The following is a 23,767-nucleotide window of genomic DNA, read 5'->3' on the forward strand; positions in this document are numbered from 1 at the left end:
ATCGGATTAGTTATTATATTAGTTACACTTCTCGCGACCGAGGTCTCTCGAGCTCGGCTGTCCTTCTCTACGTTCGGCAAAACTCAAAGAATGGCGTATAAATGCCCCTGGGTAGACTTTTATCGATAAAATACTGTATCCAGTTACTATTTATAGAGATTGTATAAGATAATTTTGTGGGCCCGCTGGTAGCTGAATGGGTACACCCCGCGGCTGCTACTGCCGTGGTCGCGGGTTCGACTCGCACCGGCGACGTGGGCATTTTTTTGTCTAAAATTTTTAAATTAAAGATAAACGAAAGTTATCTTTTATTTGTACTTATTTTTCCGAGAGATACATATTCGACATTATAGTTTACCTGTAAGATACTCTCCAGAAATTTCATTACACCTGTTAAGTACAGTTTCGGTTGAAGATATTGTCAAGTGCCAAACAGCGTGGTGGTAACGTACTAGGTTTGTACTAGGAAGGGCTTGTCCCCTTTTTCCTTATTTTCCTTTACAGATTATCTATTTATTACATTTCATTTCTATGTTTATTGTATTTTGTATGTAATGCATGGTTTTCCTTATTCTTCTTTCCGTTTCAGGCATGGTTGATGAAGTTAATGTTTACTTACACATATTACATTGCTTTTCAATAAAATTTTAATATTATGTTTCCTATAGATATTACGAGTGCATTTTTCATGTGTAAAATCCAATCAATTAAAATCGATAAACTGAAAAGAAGAAAAAAGGAAAAAGATAACAAGAGATTTGGACCCTGGCCTTCCTAAGACCAACCTAGTACGTTATCACCATGCCGTTTGACACTTGATACAATATCAACCGAAACTGTACTTAACTACACGAAACTGTAATGAAATTTCAATTGTAAATATCTCAAAAGTTATTGAGTATCTGACCCTATAATGATATATTTTTACAAACAGGAGAACGAAATCTACTAGTATGTAAAGTTTCGAGAAAATCTGAGATCCCATGGCCGTGCCCCTTCTCTGTAAGCCCGATTGTGCATTTCATGTAACAAAATTTTGTAAAAAATATCGTTTCGAGAAAACCACGTTCAAGGTTTTCCGCTGGCTGCTCCAAGGTATTGTTGTCACACAATTACATTTATTTGTATATAAAATTTTGCGAAAGCATTTTTAAGGTGCTGCGTTTGTAACAAATCGATTTTTTGAACCAGTTACACTGGAATCCCTCCGTTAAACGGTCGCGTACCTCGCGTCCTATCGGAAGCTGATTTTTCGCCATAATATCTCGCTCGGTGATTGACTCGATATCGTCGTTTGGCGTTACTAATAACCGTGCATTCGAATGCAATTTCGAAGCTTTCATCGCGGGGGTGGCGTCGGGGAGCGACGGAGAGAGCGCGAGAACGAGCAAACGATAGGGAGAGATGCAAAAATGAGTGGCGGGGGTGGTGGGAAAGGGGCCGGTGACTGACGATAACCGGAAATCGAGTTTTCCGGGCCGATGGCAGGAGGTTGACGCACGCTGGAGGGTAGTGGATGTCGAAAGGAAACCGATCGACGAAGGGCGAACGGAACACGAAGGTCGGTCGTCATCGAATGAGGTCTGCGAGGCCTGTAGAGGGGGATTATCGAAGTAAGAGTAGGCGAGAGCCAAGGGGGCCCGCGTACAGAGTACTTAGTTTAAATAACTTTGTTCGTCTCCCCCCCTCTGTTCCTTAACACCGGTACACATCACAAAAGAAGAACACTCTCTTTCTCTCTCGTATGCGTATGTTCGTGCGGTTAGTACATACGTACAATGTTCCAGCCGCCACCACCAGCTGGAGAAACGAATTGTCCGCGTTGCACGGCGACCGAGCGGAGGCCGGCTCTCCCGGCTTTAATTAAAATTCTCCTATTAGCGGCACAATGGGAAACGAAGGTGGTTAATTTTCCGGGTAGACAGCCACCGGATACACGCGACGTTTAAGCGGCTGTCTTGCGAGTCCGCTAACTCGACGGATATCGGTTAACTAGCGTGGGAGGGACGCCGGCTGCCAATCGGAACCTGGTCCGACCAGAATTTCTGTAGTTTTTACCGGTTTTTGCTGCTTTTTTCGGACACTAATTGCGCTCGTCCCACGCCCCTTCCCTCACACGGTCCAAGGGCTGTTTGATATTAATGCGGAGTTTAGGCCTTTGCGCGACGAGCTACGGCGCCCGATATATGAGGGAGGACGTCCGTGCTGGCAATTAATCGTAGATTTTTAATGGATGAGTGATGCAATTAAATACAGAAGAACTTCTTACGGGTAATGAATTATTTATCCGTATCTTTTATTCGGTTGGAAAGAATTTATTCGAATATTCTATTCGACTAAAAACAATTTATTTGAATATTTTATTCAACTAAAAAGAATTTATTCGAATATTTTTTGTTCGACTCAAAAGAATTTATTCGAATATTTTATTTGACTAAAAAGAATTTATTTGAATATTTTATGCGACTAAAGAGAATTTGTTTCAATATTTTATTCGACTAGAAAGAATTTATTTGATTAATCAGAATTTGTTTGAATATTTTGTTCTCGACTAAAAAGAATTTATTTCAATATTTTATTCGACTATAAAGAATTTGTTTCAATATTTTATTCGACTAGAAAGAATTTATTCGACTAATCAGAATTTATTTGAATATTTTGTTCGACTAAAAAGAATTTATTTGAATATTTTATTCGACTGAAAAGAATTTATTCGAGTAGATAAAGAAGAAAAGGCACATACAGATCGAATTGAGTAACCTCCTCCATTTTCGAAGACAGTTAAAAAAGAAGAAATATCGAGGAACCTAAATTCGTGATCCGCGAAAACGCGGCGCGGCGGTTAGTTTCGTCAAAGCAAATATCCGCTGGCTACGCGTAAATGAATCAGAAGGGTAAACTAATTGAATTAGGTCTCCCCCAAAGCGCGGGGATCCGCTAACCCCCCGAAGAAATCGTTCTCTCGCGCTGTAAATCTATTAAACACTTCTTTCTCGCGAATGTACGCGTGCTAATCGCTGCTGAATCGAACGGCAAGGGGCCGACGTGCGTTTTCGTTCTCGTTCGCCGATTGTGGATGCGACAAACAGCCGTCAATAGGGCGTCGAAACGCACAAAGAGCTGCGCCGCGTCGCTCCCGAAAAAAGAGGAGCTCGCCTTTTCAGCGAATGTTTCTCGGTTCAGATATCGGCTTACGTTGTTTGACAAATATAGAGGCCCGCGAACGGAACGAGAGAAACAAAAAATCCCGTTTTCCGTTCATCAGCACTCGCACGTCACTCGTGCGTGAACAAGATACGATGAATGATGAACGAAATGAAGGGTTCTACTAGTTCGATTTACAAGAAACGAGAAATTGTCGTCGCACTTTCATTTTTCCTTTTCGCGAGAGATATTTGTCTCTCTTAAAATTTGATCGTCTTCCGTATTTATTCATTTGCACTGTACATACACGCAAAAAGCAGCACAAACTAATAATCAATTTAAAACGAATAATGGTTTTCCTTCATCGTACTGAAATATTTGTAAAATCATGCAAACCGCTCGATCTCAGCCCAAAGTAAACATCGAACAGACCATCGATTGTTCTACATATATCGTTGCGATATCACTCTGATAGTTCACAAACATTTTCCTCGTCTCAGCTATCGACTTTACGTCAATCGACTGTTTAATCTTTGTTCGGGATACGGAAACTATAGCACTCGTGCATTACCGCTCATCCATTTGATAGAATGGTCGAAATGACGCGTGATTGTCACTCGTTAAAAAAAAATCGAACGATTATCGTATAGCATGCGTGCAAACTGTGATTATATCAACAGGTCGATGGCTGGCAGTCTCGATAACTCGCGAAATTGGAGCGCGACTTTCGATGGTCACACTCAGCCGATTACTATGACGTTTCTTTCACAAAATTTTTCACTTGTATGATCATTAGTAGACGGTGGATGTTCATGCAAAATAAAAATTGTCTGCCTCGGGAAACAGAAGCGAACTACAAAATTATTATACTTCTTTAAGAACTTTAATAAATTGACATTACTATGTGAATATTCTTAAATTTCTCCTATCTTAACAGTGTGGTTTAAATTTCTCCTACTCATTCTCATTATAAGTGCATAGAATCCGCAGTCTAATTATTAAATTATTTATTTAAAAGTGTATTTTATTTTGTGCTGGAAACAAGAAATATTTTATTTTATCTTAGATACAAGAAATAAGTGTATTTTATTTTAGATACAAGAGAGAGAGAAATTTCCTTTTTTATTTTAAATACAAGATCTAAATGTATATCATTTTACATAGAAGAAATGAATGAGTATTATTTGAGATACTTATTTTAGGAGTAGATGTATTCCATTTTATTTTAAGTAGAAGAGTCAAACATATTTTATTCGAACTACTTATTTTTTAGAGGTGAATGTATTCTATTTTATTTTAAGTACAGGTTTATTTCTTTGTTTTCAGGAATGGTAGTGAACGGTTTCGTAAATGTAGTGATCACAACGATCGAAAGGAGGTTCGGCTTGAGATCCTCCCAAACTGGGCTCATTGCTGGAGGATACGACATAGCCAGCTTCCTTCTTCTTGTTCCAGTGAGCTACCTAGGTGGTCGTTCGAAAGCTTCGAAGCCACGGTAAATATTTCCTCTGAAGCATTCCACGCGGATTATTAATACATTCCGCGTGCCGGGTACCACAATCTGTCCTCATAAATATTCATTCAAACGACTGACACCTATTCACGTCGATTAACATTTTATTCTTTCGACTCGACACTCTCGAGTCACTCCTTCATTTAACACGATCCTTTACTCTCGAGCAATGACACTTGAATCCGTGTAGAATATCGGAACAGCTTCATAAATGTTAGTGTAACATTGTTTCCTGATTGGATTCATTTTGTGTAGGATTGGAGATGCTTTATAAAGCGAATGATTCTTTTAATTGAACGTATTTGATTGAGAGAACCAACTTTCTTCAGCAATATTTTATGCTAGTTTTTTCTTTGCTAGCTGACTACTATGTTCGTTTTGCAGGTACATAGGCGTAGGAGTTCTAGTCTTAGGAATAGGAAGTCTGCTATTCGCGTCTCCTCATTATCTAGCTGGACCATACAGAGGAGGTCAACAATCGGACAACATATGCCAGAGGGCGACGAATTCGTCGTCTCGTGCTGTAAGTTGTGTATCTCCTTGTAAACAATGGATACTGTATTTTACATAACGTTTTATCATGCTCTAATATATTCTTGAAAAATCAAAAACTTTAATTAATAGACTGTGAATCTCTTTTTGCAACCATAGACCTCGTAATATTTTATAGAAATATTACGGATAAATGAAATAATTATTTCGGTAGTTACATCATCTTCACAAAGTATGCAGTCAGTGGTACTACTTAATTAAAATCACATACAACATGGATTTGCATGAGTAAATGTCTAATCGTTCAAGACAGATGAAAATAAATGTTCCAGATATAAGACGAGTCGATTAATGTGCTTCTGCGCGATGTCTTCCACGTCCTCTATTTTTGTAGACTTTCTTAATTGTATAAAAATCGATAAAGAATTATTATCTAAGACAACAACAATTCTTAAAGGTGTAAGGTAAGACACTGTTCTATTATAAGATATCCGTGTTATCAACAATAATAAGAGATTTTAATCATCATGGATCCGGCACACGCATTCTTGTGCATAATTTTAAAATGTCGCTACATTATTTACTATTAAAACCATTAAGGATAGAAACAAATGTTTAACTCCGGTTTGTTGCAATGCAATTCTCAACACTCTTCATTATTCGTAAAAGATATCTTTGTACCGTGAAACTCGCTATTTAAGTACTTCCCTAATTGACCTTATCCAGCATCGGATTAAAATGAGAACTGGAGCAAATTATCCATTCGAGCGTATCGTATTTCGCGTATTTCCAGAGACAGGTTAGCTCGTTGACCAAGTAGCTTTTAAATTGCTGTTGTATTTCTGGTGTTCAGGTGTCCTGCAATGGATCCGCGGGTCAAACGGACCAGGAACCTTACAGCGGCTTGTACTTAACCATGTTCCTCGTGGCGCAACTTCTGCATGGAGCAGGCTCTGCTCCTTTTTACACGCTCGGAGTTACGTACCTCGACGAGAACGTGTCGAAAAAGATGTCGTCCGTGTACTTAGGTAAGAAGCCGGCTGATGACTGTTGTTCTTCGAGTCTGGCAAAATTTTTCATCGAGAAACAGCTGGAGAACATCGCGGCAAATTATCTGAAAGTCTGTTCCCAGTCCACCTTGAAGATGAAATTTTCTTCTCACACTCGAAGTAGAATTTTAGCGAATTAGATGAAGGATTTTCTTCAACCGTTCTTAAGTATTCTTGCGAAAATTTTATCATACCCTATTACGTCAATCCACATTTTCAAAATTTACTCACACTAAACGTACTAAATTTATTTCGATTTTCTGCAAGTTGTGTAAAACAACAGATGTTTGAGTAAGGCAATATCTCCCACTATTTTCTATTAATGCATTTTTATAGTTTCAGTAATTGTGGTAGACTTCAACCCCTGTGGAATATAAATCGAATTTAAAACGGATATAAATTGCAAAAATGTGGGCAGGGGTTAGAGAACTAATTTTAGATGATTTCTAAGAAGGATGTTGTCTGTGTAGGTATTTTCTACACAATGGCCATAATAGGACCTGCGTTGGGCTACGTAGTCGGGGGCGAATTGCTGAAGCTGTACACGGATTTCCTCACAGTGGACCCGTCAAAGTGAGTTTTCATCGGTACTTCTTATCATGAATTTTATCAATTGTTCAAAACAATGATCACTTCTTCCCAGTCATCGGACTATTCCAAATGTACAGTATAGGATATAAACATATCAAATGATTGTATAAGTTCGTGCCCGATTTGAAAATAAAATTCAATGGCTATATTCTAAAGAATAAAAGCCTTATTAATCAATTATATAGTTACCATTCTTTTCTAAAAAGAACCTAACCTGGATCATTCTTTTTTAAAAAGAATTGTGACTATATAATTGATTAATATATAGCTGTATTCTTTAAAATTTAACCATTGAATTTTATTTTCTAATCGGGCACGAACTTATGCAATCATCTGATAGATAAAACCGCATCTGTTGTTGTCGATGGCGACCGAGTTCGCGAAATCTATGTGTAATCAGGATTGAAATAATATTCGCGATCTTTGGTTTTCTGAGCGGATGCTTATTTTCAGAGCACAAGTATTATAAGTATTTCGCATGAATTCTTGATCAGTTTAACACCGTGCTTAGCATTCTAAAGACGCCTCCTCTCCGAGTGTCATAAACGCTTCTTCGGCTGACACTCGAAGTAAACCGAGTCTCCACTATTGAATTATTATTGAAGTCCAAGTAGATGCTCGCAGTGAAGTGTGTCAGCCATTGATCGCGAGACTAGCTCGAGACTGTTCGAGCAAAAAGAAGCGATGAGACGGAGGAGAAGAATATTGGAATCAGTTTCCTCATTAACGTCTCAGGGACAAGAAGCCGTTAATTAAGCGTCCCGGGCACAGCTCCGCGACACGTTCAACAACTTTTTCCCACCGTATACTCCGTAAAGCTGTGTGTTTTTCCTCGGCACAGCGTGCGAGACGTCCTCTTAAGGCCGTGAAACGGCGAAAATAGATTATGAAAATCCGATACACTTTGTACAGGCCGTCTCAGCCGTTAAATCGATTTCACCCGGCTGTTATACGCGAAGCGTTTAATAGCAGATCTAGCCTTGAAAATTTACCATTTTCTCCGAAGTTGATGGGTGTCAATCTCTTCGTTTGTGTCTAAACGCAGAAAATCTACAGTTATTTTGCTGGGAAAACGGCTCTGAAGTTAATGGATTTCCTAAACAATTTTTTCCATTCGCGTTTAAATGCAGAAAATGTACAATTTTGTAAACGGCTCTGAAGTTAATGGATTCCTAAACAATTTTTTCCATTCGCGTTTAAATGCAGAAAATGTGCAATTTTGTAAACGGCTCCTGAAGTTAATGGATTCCTAAACAAATTTATTCGTTTAAATTGTAGAAAATTTTCTCCGATAGGCTACCTCTTTGGTTGCGCGACCTTGATATCTGTTAGCATTTTCGAGCCCGATTCGTGCAACGAACGAGGTCCTACTGTAGCCGGCTGATTCGTTGAAGGGCTTGGGAGCGAAGACTAAATTTACAGTAGCGAGAGCCAGGCAGATGCGTCGAAACACCCTTCCGCAGCAAAGGGTAGTGACAGGGTGTGAGTCTCGTATTTGCATACCACCGGATGTCAGTTATTCCGTTCGGAACACACGCGTTTCCGGGCGTGTGTACCCGTTTCCCCCGGCGCGTTCGCTCCTACCACGTGTGCGTGCCGCGTATTGTCGGACAGATCGGTGCAAACAGCCGATAAATCCTGGCGAGAATTTAATAAAGTTGCCGTGACGCCTTGCTGAACGTACCATGGCGGCACGGGGGTGGGCATTGGGGTTGAGGGCGCGCGACGCCCGGAAAAAAAGCGGGAAATGCGTTTAACGGTGGCAACGAGAGGCGACAAATTCCGATGGTGCGGCCATTACGCGTCATTCCCCATCGGCATTCGACGACTATGAACTCTTTACACCGAGGAACGGTGTAATGAACGCAGACAGCTGCCGAGGCGTTGACCGACTACCTCGTTCCCTCTCGTGATTGTAGATTTTCATTGATCGCGTCCTTTGAATTAATTTCGTGCTTTTCCTTCTTGTTAAGGCGACTGACGGCTATGGAGAATTCTTTGAGGGCGGACCAAACGGTTCCCAGCAAAAGAATTCATGAGTAGACTGCATATTTCGTGATTTTATAGCGTTTTCTGCTGCTGGAATTCGATGTAAGGGGAATTGTTTAAAATAATTTAGGGTGGTTTTCATACTTTTTAGAGTGCGATAGGTCTCCTAATGCGACAAACAGAGTTGTCAGTTATCCCCTCTGTGCCAGTAACAAACGCGTCACGTGACGGGGCTGCGGAGGAAGAGTGGGGACAGTCAGATTTTCCCTGATCTGCAAGTTCTCGTTAAGGCCCTAGAAAATTGTTAAAATTTTGACCAAACGGTAGCTAGGAGTAATTATGACCTTCCGTGGTTATAAATTTTTATGCATGAAGGATTGGAAAGTCCAAAACTTTTGCACATACCTGATCAAATAGTTATTATTAGTACTCCAGCATTAAAATCTTACCGTGAGCTGAAATAAAACTAAGATATCGGAGGGGAGCAGCCGGTTGAAAAAATTCGAAAGATTACTATAGAGACGCAGCTCGAAAACTGCCGGGTCCCCTCGAGGCCCTGCTCTTCGGAGAAAAAGAAAGAAGAGTTGAAAATATCCTGAAGGGCCATTAGAGCGTATAATGGGTCGCGATTAATAGTGCATGTAACCCCGTGGTCGCGGTGTACACGCGTGTTCACCCCATGGGGAAAATGTCAAGCGGTGAACCAATGTTTGACGATGACGCCGATGTTACCCTTCAAAACTGTCACTTCATCCCCCGACACTTAGAGCACAATCAAGTTCCATTTGTCTACTCGTCTCCCCGCGGATTCTCTCCCCTAGCCCTTTCGTTGAGTCACTCCGGCACGATGCACGTGAGAATCGAATTAATCGTCGGTCGACTGTGTCGACTATACCTCTCTTCGTCTCTCTTATTCCCTTTTCCTCTTTCTTGCTGCATTCCTGGACGAAATTATAGCAAACGAATCCTATCTATAATTTCTCGAAGACCAAATAAAATTTTCGGATGAAACACTGTCACAGATGTTAGGACGCAGAAAGAAGGAACATAAGTAAAAATCAAATGGATCATTGAATATTTTACGGTTAATGAATGTGAGGAAAAAAATGATTAATTTTCTACAAATGTTTTAGAACGAGTTCAACACTTGTATTCTATACTTGGTGTTCGAATACGGGTGGGAGAAAATTTAAGGGGTTGTTCTCCGTGACAATATAAGATGAAAATGAAGAATTAAAAAATTCAGAAGATCCGCCTAAAATGCTACAACCCGATTAACACTGGTGTATGTTACACGAGTACGTATGTGTCACTTAATACGTAACTGTCGTGCGGGTCTATGACATGCAGGGTGTATAAAAAGCAATGGTCATCCGTTCTAGGGGTGAATCTACACCTTTGGATCGGTGGACATTTGTAAGAGAAACTTTGCAATTTTGACAGTTTTGAGAAATTTTGCGACAGGTTTCTTTTACAAATGTCCACCGATCCAGAGGTGTAAATTCACCTCTATGACGGATGACTATTACTTTTTATACACCCTGTACATTCGTAACATGTACATGTCTGTTGTTCGGATTGCCGCATTTTAGGGATATTTTTAATTGTTAATATATATAAAAAACGGAGCAGAAATCGCAATTCGTTCGTTATTCATTTTCGTCTCATATTTCCATGGAGAACCACTCCTTTTTAAATTTTCCCCCACCTGTAGTCGAACACCCTGTGCAGCAAAAAGAAATTCGTACACTATATTATTCGTGACAATTTCTTGATTTTGGAGTGAAATTGCTGTCGCCATTAAAAAATTGATTAAGAAGCGCTTTGGCTAATTTATTATCTTAAGAGACTGTTCAGTCAGCACACTGGTAAGTAAAGTAGCAAAAACTTATCTACAGAAATTGAAAAGAATTGAAATTCGAAAAGATATTTGCACAAGAACAACAAAAGAAGAAACGTGAATGACAGTAGATTGAAAAAGTATTTGAACACTGAATTTCCCATTTCATTAAAATTTCATTAAAATCATAAAAAAGCATAGTACAACCATGAACTGTGTTTCATTCCGAAATTCTACGTAGCCTTCCAGTAATTAGAGATAACGTGCTCATCATTTTGTCCAGCAGTGTAAATATCTCTGCAGATTTTTCTTTTATTTTCTTCATCCAACGCGACATCAAGATGTATACCGGTTACCACCCGAGGTAAATCGATCTGTCGATCGTGTAAAGTATTTCCCAACGTCCCTTCCATTCTCCAGGATCTCCGACAACGGTCAGAGTATCGATTCCCTTTGCTGTGTTCTCCCGACAATGACTATTTGCATGCTCGTTTTTTCTTTCCAGTCGTTTAATTTGCGCGCATCGCGCCTCCGCTACTCCGCGCTCCGGTCGAGAGACTCAATTAATCGGGCAGCCTCTTTTTGAATCGGCGTCGCTCGTTTCTTTTTTTTTTGTTTGTCTTTTTAATTAAACGACGCTCTTTGTTTCACTCGTTTGAACGTCCGCGAGATTATTGACGGAAAGTCTACACGGACGTTAACGAGAGAATGACATCGGTTTTTTCGCTCGTGTGGTACCTGTGTTGCGAGAGGTTGGTCGGTTTCACAGTGTTTTATGGTTAGCTTGTATTGGGTGTGCAAATTAATTTGTGACCCTCACGTAAACATTCAGTACACCGGTCAACTGTTGACCTTTTTTCGAAAAAGTCAGAAATTTTCTTGCACAATGTTGTTGTCGCTACATTGCATACCAGTTCTAGTTAAACAAGAATTCATTGTGGAATTCCAAGATGGTTTAAACCAGGTCTGGCCAACGCGCGGCCCGCCATGTTAAATTGTACGGTCCGCCAGGAGATTTTATATCTCTATTGAAACTTTTGTTTCTTGTTCTATGTATACAAAAAATATTAAATAAACGAAGTGTCATTGTTATAATGTGCAAGTGCGACTATGAACTCCAGTTCTATAATTGATATCTTTGACATAATTGAGTTACAGTGCAACAATGAAATGAAACAAATTTTTGTACGTCCACATAAAAATTTAATTTTTACAATACTTATATTACATCCGAGAGATATTCCAACTTAAGATATTTTGCACAACGAGTTGTAAGTTGTAACTGCTTTTGGATCCACATATGTTTGTGAAACATTTTTTTCGAAGATGAAATTTACCAAGAGTTCATCACGTGCTTCATTAACTGATGCCAATTTAGAGAACCAGCTAACAAAAGATGTGCAACGTCGAACATGAATACAGATTTACCAAAATGCAGTGAAAGAAAGGATAAACAAATATCTCATGCATTAATACTCGAGATTTAATTATAAGGGATCATAGTAAAACAATAAAGTTTTATTCATTTTATATTTGTATTACATTTTTTAAAAGCATGTTTACCCAAAGTGGCCCGTGAAACCATTTGGGTTGGCCAGGCCTGGTTTAAACTTTTAACTCTGAGTGGCTGTTTAGACAGCGGATTTCATGCCTTTTTATGACAAAAATGAGTAGGTGTAGTTTAAAACAATAAATACATTTAAAGAATTGGAAAATACTGTCATATTATTTTCAACTTATTAAACATATTAACAAAGAAAGTAGGTTTCTGTATCACTTCAGTTTGTTGCAATTCAGGTAGACAATTTTTATTTTGCATCAAGATCCGCTGTCTAGTGATAACATTTCAAGAATTAGAAAATATTGTTTTATCACTTTCTGCTCATTAGAATTATTGTGTTCTATGTAGCTCCTGCATCTTCAAATTAATGCATAGAATTTCTAATTTGCAGTTTAATTATGACGCGATAAAGTGAAAGAATTATTAGTCGCGTCCAGGAAAGAATGAAAAATTATTGTTAAAAATTCAAATAGCATAAATTCAATTTATTTTCACCCGGTTGAAAGGTTAAAAGTCCAGAAGAAAATCTGACTAAATTTAAGTTCCACGTTCAGTCGATTGATTAAAATTTATATTTGAGATGCTCGGTTGTATTTCAATCTGAATTTACCTTTAAATAGTTTTACAGGTGTTTTATCTGCTTCTTAGAGCGTGTTCAGAAGTGAATAAATATGCACTTCGAATAGATTTTTCGGCGGAAGCGAGGGAGAGATTTAAATTTGTTGACTATTTGAATCTTTCGCTAGCGAGACGCGGCTGAGCGTGAAATGTGAATGGCGGTCTCTTTCCGACTTTTAATTTCAGTCTTCTTCGAACCACTTCTCTTCCTCCGCCCTGTTTTTTTTCTTTTGTCTTCCCCCGTGTAGGTCGTTGCCATAATAATTTCTCAGCTCCTCAAACTTTGTAGAACAGCCGTGATTCGTTAATCGCGACGGAATTGGAACCGACGAAGCGGTATTATCGGATTAAATTTTTCAAGCGGCGAACAATTGTTTAATAAACATCAATTTCCAGCGAGAATCATTCAAATGCGAGTTATAACTAGACAGCGAATTTTATGCATTATTATAAGATAAAAATGACGAGCTGAAATATTAAACTGTAAATATTATTATGTTCTTTGCAATTTAGAAAAATGATTAGAAGAAGACATACCCTTTAATTGAATTTAAAAACACACACACACACACACTCGTCGACCAGGTGGACGAAATCATTCCGGAAAATTTGATCCCCATATAGCAGCGAATAAACAAAAGCGGAAATAAATCATCGTTCGAAAGATTCACGGAAACATAAATAAAATCGCGGCAAATATGGATACAAAAAACGTTTCGAAATACTAATGTAAACAACGATACTATACTTTCGGTATAAACGTGGCACTCTATGGACCCCGTGTGTGGAATCAACATTTTTTGAAAACGTTCCTCTTTTTAGAAAAATCGAAACTTTACGAGAAAGCTGAAATTTATCTGCACGCGATCTATTTCGATGTACACAGTCCAAAGAGAAAATCAATAGTCTAATAAAAAGTGGACGCTGGCGACAGAATATTTATTTATCACCGACACGGAAAAACATGTGAAAAATCGAAAACTTATTATATTATAACCAGACTATGGATCTTTGAACGAAATTAAAATCGAGTAAATAAGAAATGAAACCGTTATTATTGGAACATTTTATAAACAAGAAAACGTAATTAAAGACAGTTGAAAATAAAGTAAAAAGTTTCTGAACGAGTAAAATGGTCATTTTCCAATAAACGTTTAAGAGCACGTATTTATTAATTTTTAAAATAGATATTATAAATGTGTTTGATTCGCATTCACGAGATTTGTTTTATATTTTTCATCTTGTATCACATGCGTTATCAATTGTATGCACAGAATATTTAATACAGTCGTGCAATAAACATTTCTAATAGATATCAGAAAGGGACAAGGATGACTAGAGAAGGTAGGCAATGAAGAAAAGCAAATGGTTACTGTATATGTGTAGTATTGTATAATACCCAGTTAAGTCGGCTAAAGGATGATCCCACAGTTAGTCAGCCGTTTTCAAGTGATCAATCACCTGTTCATGGTTTTTCCGTGAAAAAATGTGCTACGCCCACCGTCTGGAAGAAACTTAACGTCCACAGAAGGGAGCTGTATAGTATAGTTACACGAAGGCTCTGCTGGAAATATTCACTTCGGCAATCAATAAAAATATCCTTACACAACCCCTGAACTCAATCAAGCGTGAGATACTCTTTAAAATTACTTGAGGCTGGAGCTAACTTGAGAGAAGACTATAAAAACGGTGAAAGACTCGAGAATGCATTGCGGTTACCTCGTGAAATGTTTCCTACATTTTATCAAAGATATTTTTTATTAATCTTCACTATTGATGCCTTATTTAGACTATTTTTTACATTATTTAGAATATTTGTCTGTACTATTAGTAACATTTTGTTGCTAAATCAAATATTTTTAAAAATCAATATGTATTTCAACCTAATTTTGTATTATAAATAATCTCTGTTGGAATTGTTAATACGAAAGATATTACATAATTAATGTTTTGTTATGAATTCAAATATATCACTCAAGAATTTAAAAAATCGATAAAGTGTATTACAACATGAATTGTTAATGCCAAAAGTAATATTTTATTTGACCTCAGGTTCTCTACAGAGTCGTCTCGAAAATCGTACATTTCAGTAAAAATCCGTAGTGTAGTTATAACCTAAAGCAAACAGGCCTTTCCATCCGAACCTCCGGTTACCACACGCGTATTTATTTTACTTGCGCTGAAAAAATGATATGCGTTGTTTATTTCGATCAATTCCGCGGAGTGTACAAGTATCCAGGCTCGAAAATAAATATCGGATTTCGAAACTCGATTCCACTTATTTACGGAAATGATTGATTTAACCCGTTTCCGGTTCTCTCCGACTGAAAAACATTTAGCATCATCAAATATTGATATTGCAAATCTATATGAGACAGAAAATGGTACTGCCAATCATTCAAAAGTCCACTATCGACTATCGATCACGCAAGATCATAAGAGGGATCAGAAGCGTATCTAACAATAAGTTTAAGCGTCGCGTGACCAATGAAGTTTCTGGCGGCAAAGAACTTAACTGGGCTCGTGGAACGCAATCGCATAATTAGCAAACAACGAAATACAATTCTCTCTCTCTCTCTCACTCTCTCTCTCTCGCTCTCTTCGTAAATAGCGAAAGACGAGCAGGGTCGGGCAGGACCAATAGCGTCCTTGGTGGTGCAATTACATTTCCCCGGATACGCTCGCGTCTGAGTGGCTCGTATATGTGGCGCGTTTAATTTCCCAGGCAAATGAAAAGTTTCGCCGGCAGATGCTGCCCCGGCCAACTTGCTCCCCGGACCTCAAAGCTGGCCTCCAAAGTACTTTTCTCACTTTCCTCCTCCCTGAGCGATAGAACCTCCAATGATTCTTGCTCCTGATGCTCCCCCAACATGGCCGCCTGGCAATAATCATTTACTTCCCGCGAAAGCTCCAGCGACTCTTACCTTCTCCATTTTAGCTTTTATTAGAATTTTCCGGTGCCGGACGTGTCCACGAAACATTTTAGAAGCTTCATTTGTGTCGGCAAAAAACGAATTAAAGGGCTTTTAATATACAAGTATAGGTTGTGTTTATTCATGTGACAATATATAATATCAGTTTTCAACTCGTCTAAGCTAGTTGGAAGTTCTTTTAATAATATTAACTATTACTAATAATTTAAAAAATTCTTCTAATATCTTCATAGTTCTCTACTTTAATTTTTCAATTTTGTTATAAATGCATAAATAAAGGGCTTTTAATGTAGTATAGGTTGTGTTCACTCGTGCGAAAATGTGTAATATCAGTTTTCAACTCGTCTAAGCCAGTTGGAAGTTCTTTTAATAATATTAACTATTACTAATTGTTTTAATTCTTGTACTATCTTCATAGTTTTCTACTTTAATTTTTCCACTTTATTATAAATGCATAAATAAAGGGCTTTTAATGTAGTATAGGTTGTGTTCACTCGTGCGAAAATATGTAATATCTGAGCTAGTTCGTTTAATTAATCCTAATAATCGTTCAAGGCATAAAATCGACAGAGTATAATATCTTAACATCATTTTCAAAAACTTTATTTACCACTATATTTCTACAACTTAATTTTCCAACCTATAAATTAAATATGAAAGTACAATTAAACAAGACCTCTATTGCTCATATGGATTCCGAGTGGAAAATTCTGGTCTGGGACCAGTGTTTCGGCGTTCACGGGTAAAATTAGTCGGAGAAGTTGCACACAAGGTTTAGTAAAACGTCCGAACCAGCGAAAAAAAGCGACCGGAAGTCGCGACGGTTGCGCCGGAAGTTCTCGGGAAACGCATCTCCAGCCTACCCGTCAGCTATGAACCGCCGTTCCCGGATAATTACTTTTGTTCCTCCTCTTTTTTTTACCCCGTTTTCGTTGAAATTCTTGTCCGGTTTTCTATTTACGCGTCCCAGTTTCCCAACTTCCGTTTAATATCGGGTTTAAACGGAAGATACCGGCCCCGCGGATTCGTTTAATGATAGCGGACTCTTTCGGGATGCTTTGCTTTTTATTAAAACGCTTCTTCGCGCTGTTAGAACCGCTGGCGGAGACTGGGTTGTTTCGTTCGAATCAGTGGCTTTGAATAGCCTGACATAAACGTCGAATTATTAGTGTTTCGCACAGTTGAATTTTCGGTGACCGAATTAACGCGAAAGTGTAATTATAAGGCGAGTGTTCAATAAAATTTTCGTATTGCATCCCATTGTATTTTCAACTTTTTTAAATTAGGCACGGAGAAGACGGAATTGTATTTAACCCATATACACCGATCGAAATAGTTGTACAAAAATGGTCCCAGGAAAATTCTGTTGAATATTTTAAATGAACTGGCGTTCATTTATAACGTTACATTTCATAGAAGTGTCTGTTCTCATTATCCATTTTTTAGATAAAGAATCATGCAAAAAAGAAAATTTTTATTTTAAATTTTCAAGCGCAGTGCCAGTGGTTTATTGAGATCTTCCTGATTAAAATGAGCCCAAACACGACGTAAATCGAACCAGTACCATAAACTCAATTAAATCCTATGATTATAAACATTCGTTTCATTGTTACGTATAAAGTCTATAAAAGTACACCGATTCGCGTCGTGTTTGGGCTCATTTTAATCGGAAGAATCTCAACAATTCATTGGTACCACATTTGAAAAGGTGAGACGAAAATTAGTAGAATTGAAAAATTTCTTGATTTTGGTTAAGCAAACGATTTCATGATTGCGAACTGAATTTCAGGATCGGTTTGACGCCGGAGAGCAACGTGTGGGTCGGGGCATGGTGGATAGGATTTCTAGCAGCGGCGGTTCTCAGTTTCATAATCGCCATACCGATCTTGGCGTTTCCGGCAGCGTTGCCTGGTACTTTCAACAATCTTGTTACACCATCCACCAGTTGGTGTCCCATGCAATGATTAAAACAAAGCGCACGTGTTTGTACCTACAGGTTCCGAGGAGCTGGCGAAGGAAAGAGTGTCGGAGGCGCACGAAAAGCCGAAGCAGTCGGCCTCCAGCGAGACGATCGAGGCTTTTTCGAAAATCCGCGAGCTGCCAAGAGCTTTGACCGAGCTACTAGGCAACCCTGGATTTTTCATGTTGAATTTGGCAGGTGCCAGTGAAGGATTGCTGATCGCCGGATTCGCCGCGTTCCTCCCGAAGCTGATCGAAAATCAATTCAACGTCAGCGCTAGCTCGGCCGCGTTGCTAATGGGTGAATAATATCGAAACTTTCTGTTATAATCAATCAAACGGGCCTGCCTCTACTGGTCACCTTAATCGCCGTCATTTTTTTCCGGAGAACCCCCAGCGATTTTTTCGAAAAAAAAACGGGTATCGATCGAATGATATGTTACCGTGTCCCCTCGTGGTACCGTGACGTGAATCGTTTTTACACTGTCGCTTCAAATTTTTGGCGATACTCGCGCGCCCATTAAAAAAAAAAAAAACAAAACCGTACGGTTTCAAGAACGAATATTGTGCGTGTTGCGCTCCTCTCGGAATCGGAGAATATATTGGGAAATGCTAGAGGACCGTTCAAAACGTTTGCAACTGATCCGCGATTTTTCATTGTGCGGATGCACAAATATTTCTATGGTTCTTGTTTTCATCTCGATTCGAAATATAAACTACGCTGTTTTTAAACTGCAGCACATAATGCTCACTGTCGACGGGAGGCTTCGACGAAATGCAAACTCTTTCCCGTAGACGTTGGAAAAAATAAGTCAACAAAAGAATCTTTAGAATTCTGTATAATGCAAATTTTTTAGAAGAGTTTCATAAGAATTTATTTCTTGTTCCAATTGGTACAGGGAAATTGATTCGATGAAAATCTCGTTTCGTGTACTTTTTAATTAAATTGTCGGTACTCATTCGGTGACCGAACCCAAACTTCTCTATCCCGGCAGAGTATATCGATTTTTGGATCGAATTTAGCGAAATTTCGGTGCTCGAGAATTTGTTTGAAGCCCGTGATGAAACTTTTTCGTTTCTAGGTCTGGTTACGGTTCCTGCAGGCGGCGGCGGTACTTTCCTCGGTGGTTATCTCATAAAACGGTTTAATTTGCCCTGCTCGGGCATTTTAAAGTTTTGCCTTTTGGCCACTGCATCGTGCATCGCCTTCACTCTGTGCTTCGTGCTGAATTGTCCGAATCTGAACTTCGCTGGAGTCACCGTCCCCTATTCCGAACAGACCAAGTACGTTATTCTTCTTCACAGTGTTTATTAATTAGTTTCATCGGTAATATCGACAGTTTCTAGTAGGAATACTTGTTGAACATACATTTGTGCTGATATATTTACGACTTTTTATACCAGGCATGTGTCAAACTCTTTTACCACCAAGGGCCTCATTAAGTATTATAAATTAAGTTGAGGGTGGCAATGAAGAAAAGCAAACTCGAAGTAAAGAAAAAATATATTTTTTAAATTAACATTGCAAGTATAAGAGTTAGTTTTCTTTATGTTTACATCATTTGAATAAAACTATTTCATTCTTGTTTCGGAGAAACTTCGCAACGTTCTTCAGTAACCAAATTTTCAAAATTTGGTTGAATTTGTTGAGCTGTAATTATTTTTTAAATTGATTGTACACGCTGGTCTGTTAATTTTGACCTTCCCGCAGCATATTGGGATATCGGTTCGCAGATAAATAATTGTAGAAATGTGGAATCGCAACATCCATATGTTTTTGTTTGAATACAGAATCACACTGCATTTCTATTAATCCCATTTGTAAATTGCCATCAATAGCTGTCTTATACTATGAATTGAAAATGTGAATTTTTAGAGGTACTATAGATGAGCAAGTTTTAATTAAATTCATACAATTTCTCAGCCCATTTGTACGTTCTCAGTTAATTGCTTTTAGCCATTTTACTATGTGATGGATAAATTTCCAGAAAATCTTTCTCATTGGACGATGCGTGCAATAGTGGCTGCGGATGTTCGAGATCAGAATTCAATCCAGTATGCGGCGTCGACGGAATCACATACTATTCTCCCTGCCACGCGGGATGCTACCAAGAAACGCGGATAAACGACTTCGAAGTAAATGCTCTATGTTTTCTGTCCCAAATAAGATTACATCAATATCTTGACATAGTTACTTCGTAAAACAATTTTTTATCCGCGCTACATAACTTGCAATTTATGGAAACCAATACTATTACACGCAAACTGAATGGTTTGATCTGTTAAATATATTTCTTGTTACAAAAGTGAACATACTTTGAATACTTTCTATTTTCATATATATTGTATTACAGTTTTTACATTCATTTCCTACATTTTAAAATTTGTTGTGTCAAAACATCCACGTCAAATACCTAAAGCAGCGTTTTCATATAATATTAAACAGTGTATGAACTTTGATATGAATATGCAATATCCAATTTCGAAATTTGAAAATTTAAATAATAAGATGTATTGTCCAAGTTTTATTAAACAAATTATGTTTTACGAATCGAGTGAAACAATTAAATGACCAATGATCACTTCAACGATCGTACGCACCTGGTTGATTAAATTCTAAAACTCTTTTATAATAGATTATAAAATGAGTTTATCAATCTAATTAATTATTTTCATTTTTGCAGGTATACTCGGATTGCAGCTGCATACGAGTGCCTGCGATGAACATGACATCCGGCAGCGACATCATCGCCTATCAGGCAATCAACACCACCTGCAACACAACCTGTTCATATCTGTGGCCCTTCATCGCCCTAGCTTTCTGTAATATGTTTATAACATTCCTCTGCACAATGCCAGCGCTGTCAGCAACGCTTCGCGTCGTTCGAGATGATCAAAGATCGTTCGCTTTGGGAATACAGTGGATCAAAGTAAGGATTTTGGGCACCATACCGGCACCCATGGTGTTCGGTGCTCTCATAGATGACACCTGCATTTTATGGAATGAGACTTGCGAAGGCAGAGGGGCTTGTCTCGTTTATGACAATTTGTATATGAGCAGGTGAGGCGAATTTATGACAATTATTAACCATTTATTATAATTATTAACCATTTATGACAATTATTAACCATTTTTGACAATTATTAACCATTTATGACAATTATTATCCATTTATGACAGTTATTAACCATTTATGACAGTTATTAATAATTTCTGATAATTATCAACAATTTGTGGCAATAGTTAGACGCATCAATTGGTCAATTAATTTTATTTTCTTTGAATATTGGATTTATCCAGTTTTAAAAATTGCTGGTTTGCAAATTCGTAATAATTAGACAGCGGATTTTAGCATCTATGAGAAAAACGAGTAGGTCTAATTTAAAACAATAAAAACAATAGAAGAATTTAAAAATACTGTTACATTATTGTCAACCTATTAAATATATTATGAAAGAAAATTAATTTCTATTTCACTTCAGTTTGTTGCAAATCAGGTAAAAAAATTTTGTTTTGCATAAAGATCCGCTGTTCAGTAATAATTATCAGTTACTTAAGTAATGATTTGATTTAAATAATGAAATAAAAAATTGTTGATAAAAATTCATCAGAGCTTGCTCGATTACCTTAGGGGTTGACTATCGATTTTACATTAACTGAATACATTTTTACTGATTTTAATAATGTGCCACTCCCTCTTGTACATTTTTTTAGTTTCCAATTGACAGCCCTTTTAGCTTCTTTTATTTTGTAAAAAGTATCTGTCGGAATTGTTATTGATTATGAGGTTACTGTACGAGCTTCGTGGTTCTTTCTTCAGGTACATGATGGCGTTAGCTTTCCTCGGCAAAGCAGCTTCCCTCCTTTTCTTCTTTCTGGCTTGGTGGACCTACATCCCTCCAGGAGGTAGAAGAGCTGATCAAAACTCTCGAGAGGAACCCACCACCACATTAATGTTAAACGACACATCCCACGGAACGCCAACAACACCAGCGACGATAAATCCCATAATCGAACCCTAAACAATCATTTTTCAAACCCTTTTGTTTATCCAATACTAATGAACGACTATGGGCGAAGGAAAATCAATTGGTCGCTCGTGGCTGCTCGTAGCTACTATTGTTAATTATTTCCATATTTGATAATACTTATCTATAAATCATCGTATTGTTGTCTCGAAATGTTAATTTGATGGAAATTAATGGCTGAGAACTGTTTGATCAACAGAACACTATTTTAGCGGTCACATTCCACTGTAAGTGAACACAGTGCGTAATACACAGACACGCTGACTGATCTCATTCAAAATCAAGGGTATTTAATTTATAAACTCTACTAACTACAACAAATTTATTCTAACAACATGTTACCCACCGACGATTATTTTATAGTTTTTTCAAAATCGATAGTTCGTAGCTAAGAATTTTCTAAGCAATTTTTCAGTAGCACTAACGATTTAAATCGTGAAATATTATAAATCGCTTTCGTTAATAGAATTTAATTATTTCTTTTGGAATTATTATATAGAAGAAGATTTTCGTTTAAATAGTTAAATGATTCGTTTGCAATTTTAGGAACTGTATACATTGATACGCGAGCCTAGGTTCACCAAAATGGCGGCGTTCATCCTAAGAGAGTGAATAGTCTTCTAGAAATTGATATTTGAAATGTGTGGAACGTGTTTAAAAATCTACATTTATTTATTGTGATCGAGTGCTGAGATGATGGCTTCGAGCGACCACGGAGTTTATACGAAATATTGAACTATAGTGGCGGTACAATTGCCGGAAATTAGTGTCAGATGAGATCGCTCGTTCCGACTTTCTTGCAAGTCTGCTAGTCAGAGAATAAACACGAGAGGGTGAGATCTACAGGGTGTCCCAAAATTCGTGAAAATCCCGAAAGGGGGTGGTTCCTGAGACCATTTCAAGCGACATTTTCCTTTGCAAAAATGTTATCCGCGGCTTTGTTTACGAGTTATTAACGAAAAACACGGACCAATCAGAGCGCGATCTAGACGCGAGTTGCCACAGTCGGCCAATAGACATTTGGCGCGCCGAGCCGACTGTGGCAACTCGCGTCTAGATCGCGCTCTGATTGGTCCGTGTTTTTCGTTAATAACTCGTAAACAAAGCCGCGGATAACATTTTTGCAAAGGAAAATGTCGCTTGAAATGGTCTCAGGAACCACCCCCTTTCGGGATTTTCATGAATTTTGGGACACCCTGTATATTCTGATGAATGAAGACGATATGAGAAATAATATTAGCAATGGGTACCAACCGGATGGACACATTTTTTATCGAATAGTTTACGCAATATAATTTATCGTAGAGGATTATACATATATAGTCTATCTAATAAGTGTTTCTATATTTTTACGGACTAGATAAGACGAGGTACGATGTAAAGGAAACAGTCGGTTATTTATTGAGTAATTTCTATTTCGTAGATCGTATCGGTTCCAGATTAATCATGATACGTTTACTGGTTATTATTATTGCTAATCTATTCATTAGAGAACTGTCTAAGATGGTGGGATTTCCTATACGCGTTCAGACGTATTTATATTAGAAACAATTATTTATATTGGTGCAATTTTTATCTGTTCTTATTCGATCAAGATTCAAGTTTGATACTTGCAAAAAATGATAATCTGTGTGCAGAAACGGTATAAGAAATCCCACCTGAAAATTGTATAGTTACCTTTATACAATTCACAATAAATAGGCTACTTCGCGTAAGAGACATACACTGCCAGAATTGATATACATTTTATATACATATAAGAATCATGAAGATAAGTTTCTTTTGTTAACGATCGAAGTTTGCTTACAATGAATCACAATCAACATCGTATAACATGAATAAAAGCGTATAGTTCACAGTTGCCATTACATTATGGGACCATATTGAAAAGTTTAGACCGAAATTATTATTAAACGTACAGGTAAATATATATTTACACGAATATTCGACACATTTTTCTGTCATGTCATTTTTAAACTCTTCACCCTGCAAAATATCATTAACATCATTATTATCAACCTACTAAACATATCAAGAAAGAAAATAAAT

At 37.8% G+C, this 23,767-nt stretch overlaps 1 protein-coding gene across 19 annotated transcripts in view; it reads left to right on the forward strand.

Moving 5' to 3' along the window:
- Oatp26f (Organic anion transporting polypeptide 26F) overlaps positions 1 to 22,599 on the forward strand; it is a 48,484-nt gene extending 25,885 nt beyond the window's left edge. For all 19 annotated transcript variants that reach the window (XM_076424898.1, XM_076424899.1, XM_076424900.1 and 16 more), the window contains 10 exons: positions 4,471 to 4,639; positions 5,042 to 5,180; positions 6,003 to 6,177; positions 6,669 to 6,771; positions 17,520 to 17,641; positions 17,727 to 17,990; positions 18,772 to 18,973; positions 19,678 to 19,825; positions 20,374 to 20,750; positions 21,511 to 22,599. In XM_076424898.1, coding sequence (XP_076281013.1) covers positions 4,471 to 4,639; positions 5,042 to 5,180; positions 6,003 to 6,177; positions 6,669 to 6,771; positions 17,520 to 17,641; positions 17,727 to 17,990; positions 18,772 to 18,973; positions 19,678 to 19,825; positions 20,374 to 20,750; positions 21,511 to 21,712 — 1,901 coding nt within the window. In that variant the 3' untranslated portion in view covers positions 21,713 to 22,599. The remainder of the gene's footprint in view (positions 1 to 4,470; positions 4,640 to 5,041; positions 5,181 to 6,002; positions 6,178 to 6,668; positions 6,772 to 17,519; positions 17,642 to 17,726; positions 17,991 to 18,771; positions 18,974 to 19,677; positions 19,826 to 20,373; positions 20,751 to 21,510) is intronic.
- The last annotated feature ends 1,168 nt before the right edge of the window (positions 22,600 to 23,767 follow it).

Source organism: Lasioglossum baleicum, chromosome 6 (genome assembly GCF_051020765.1).
Source record: "Lasioglossum baleicum chromosome 6, iyLasBale1, whole genome shotgun sequence".
In the NCBI taxonomy this organism is placed as follows: domain Eukaryota; kingdom Metazoa; phylum Arthropoda; class Insecta; order Hymenoptera; family Halictidae; genus Lasioglossum; species Lasioglossum baleicum.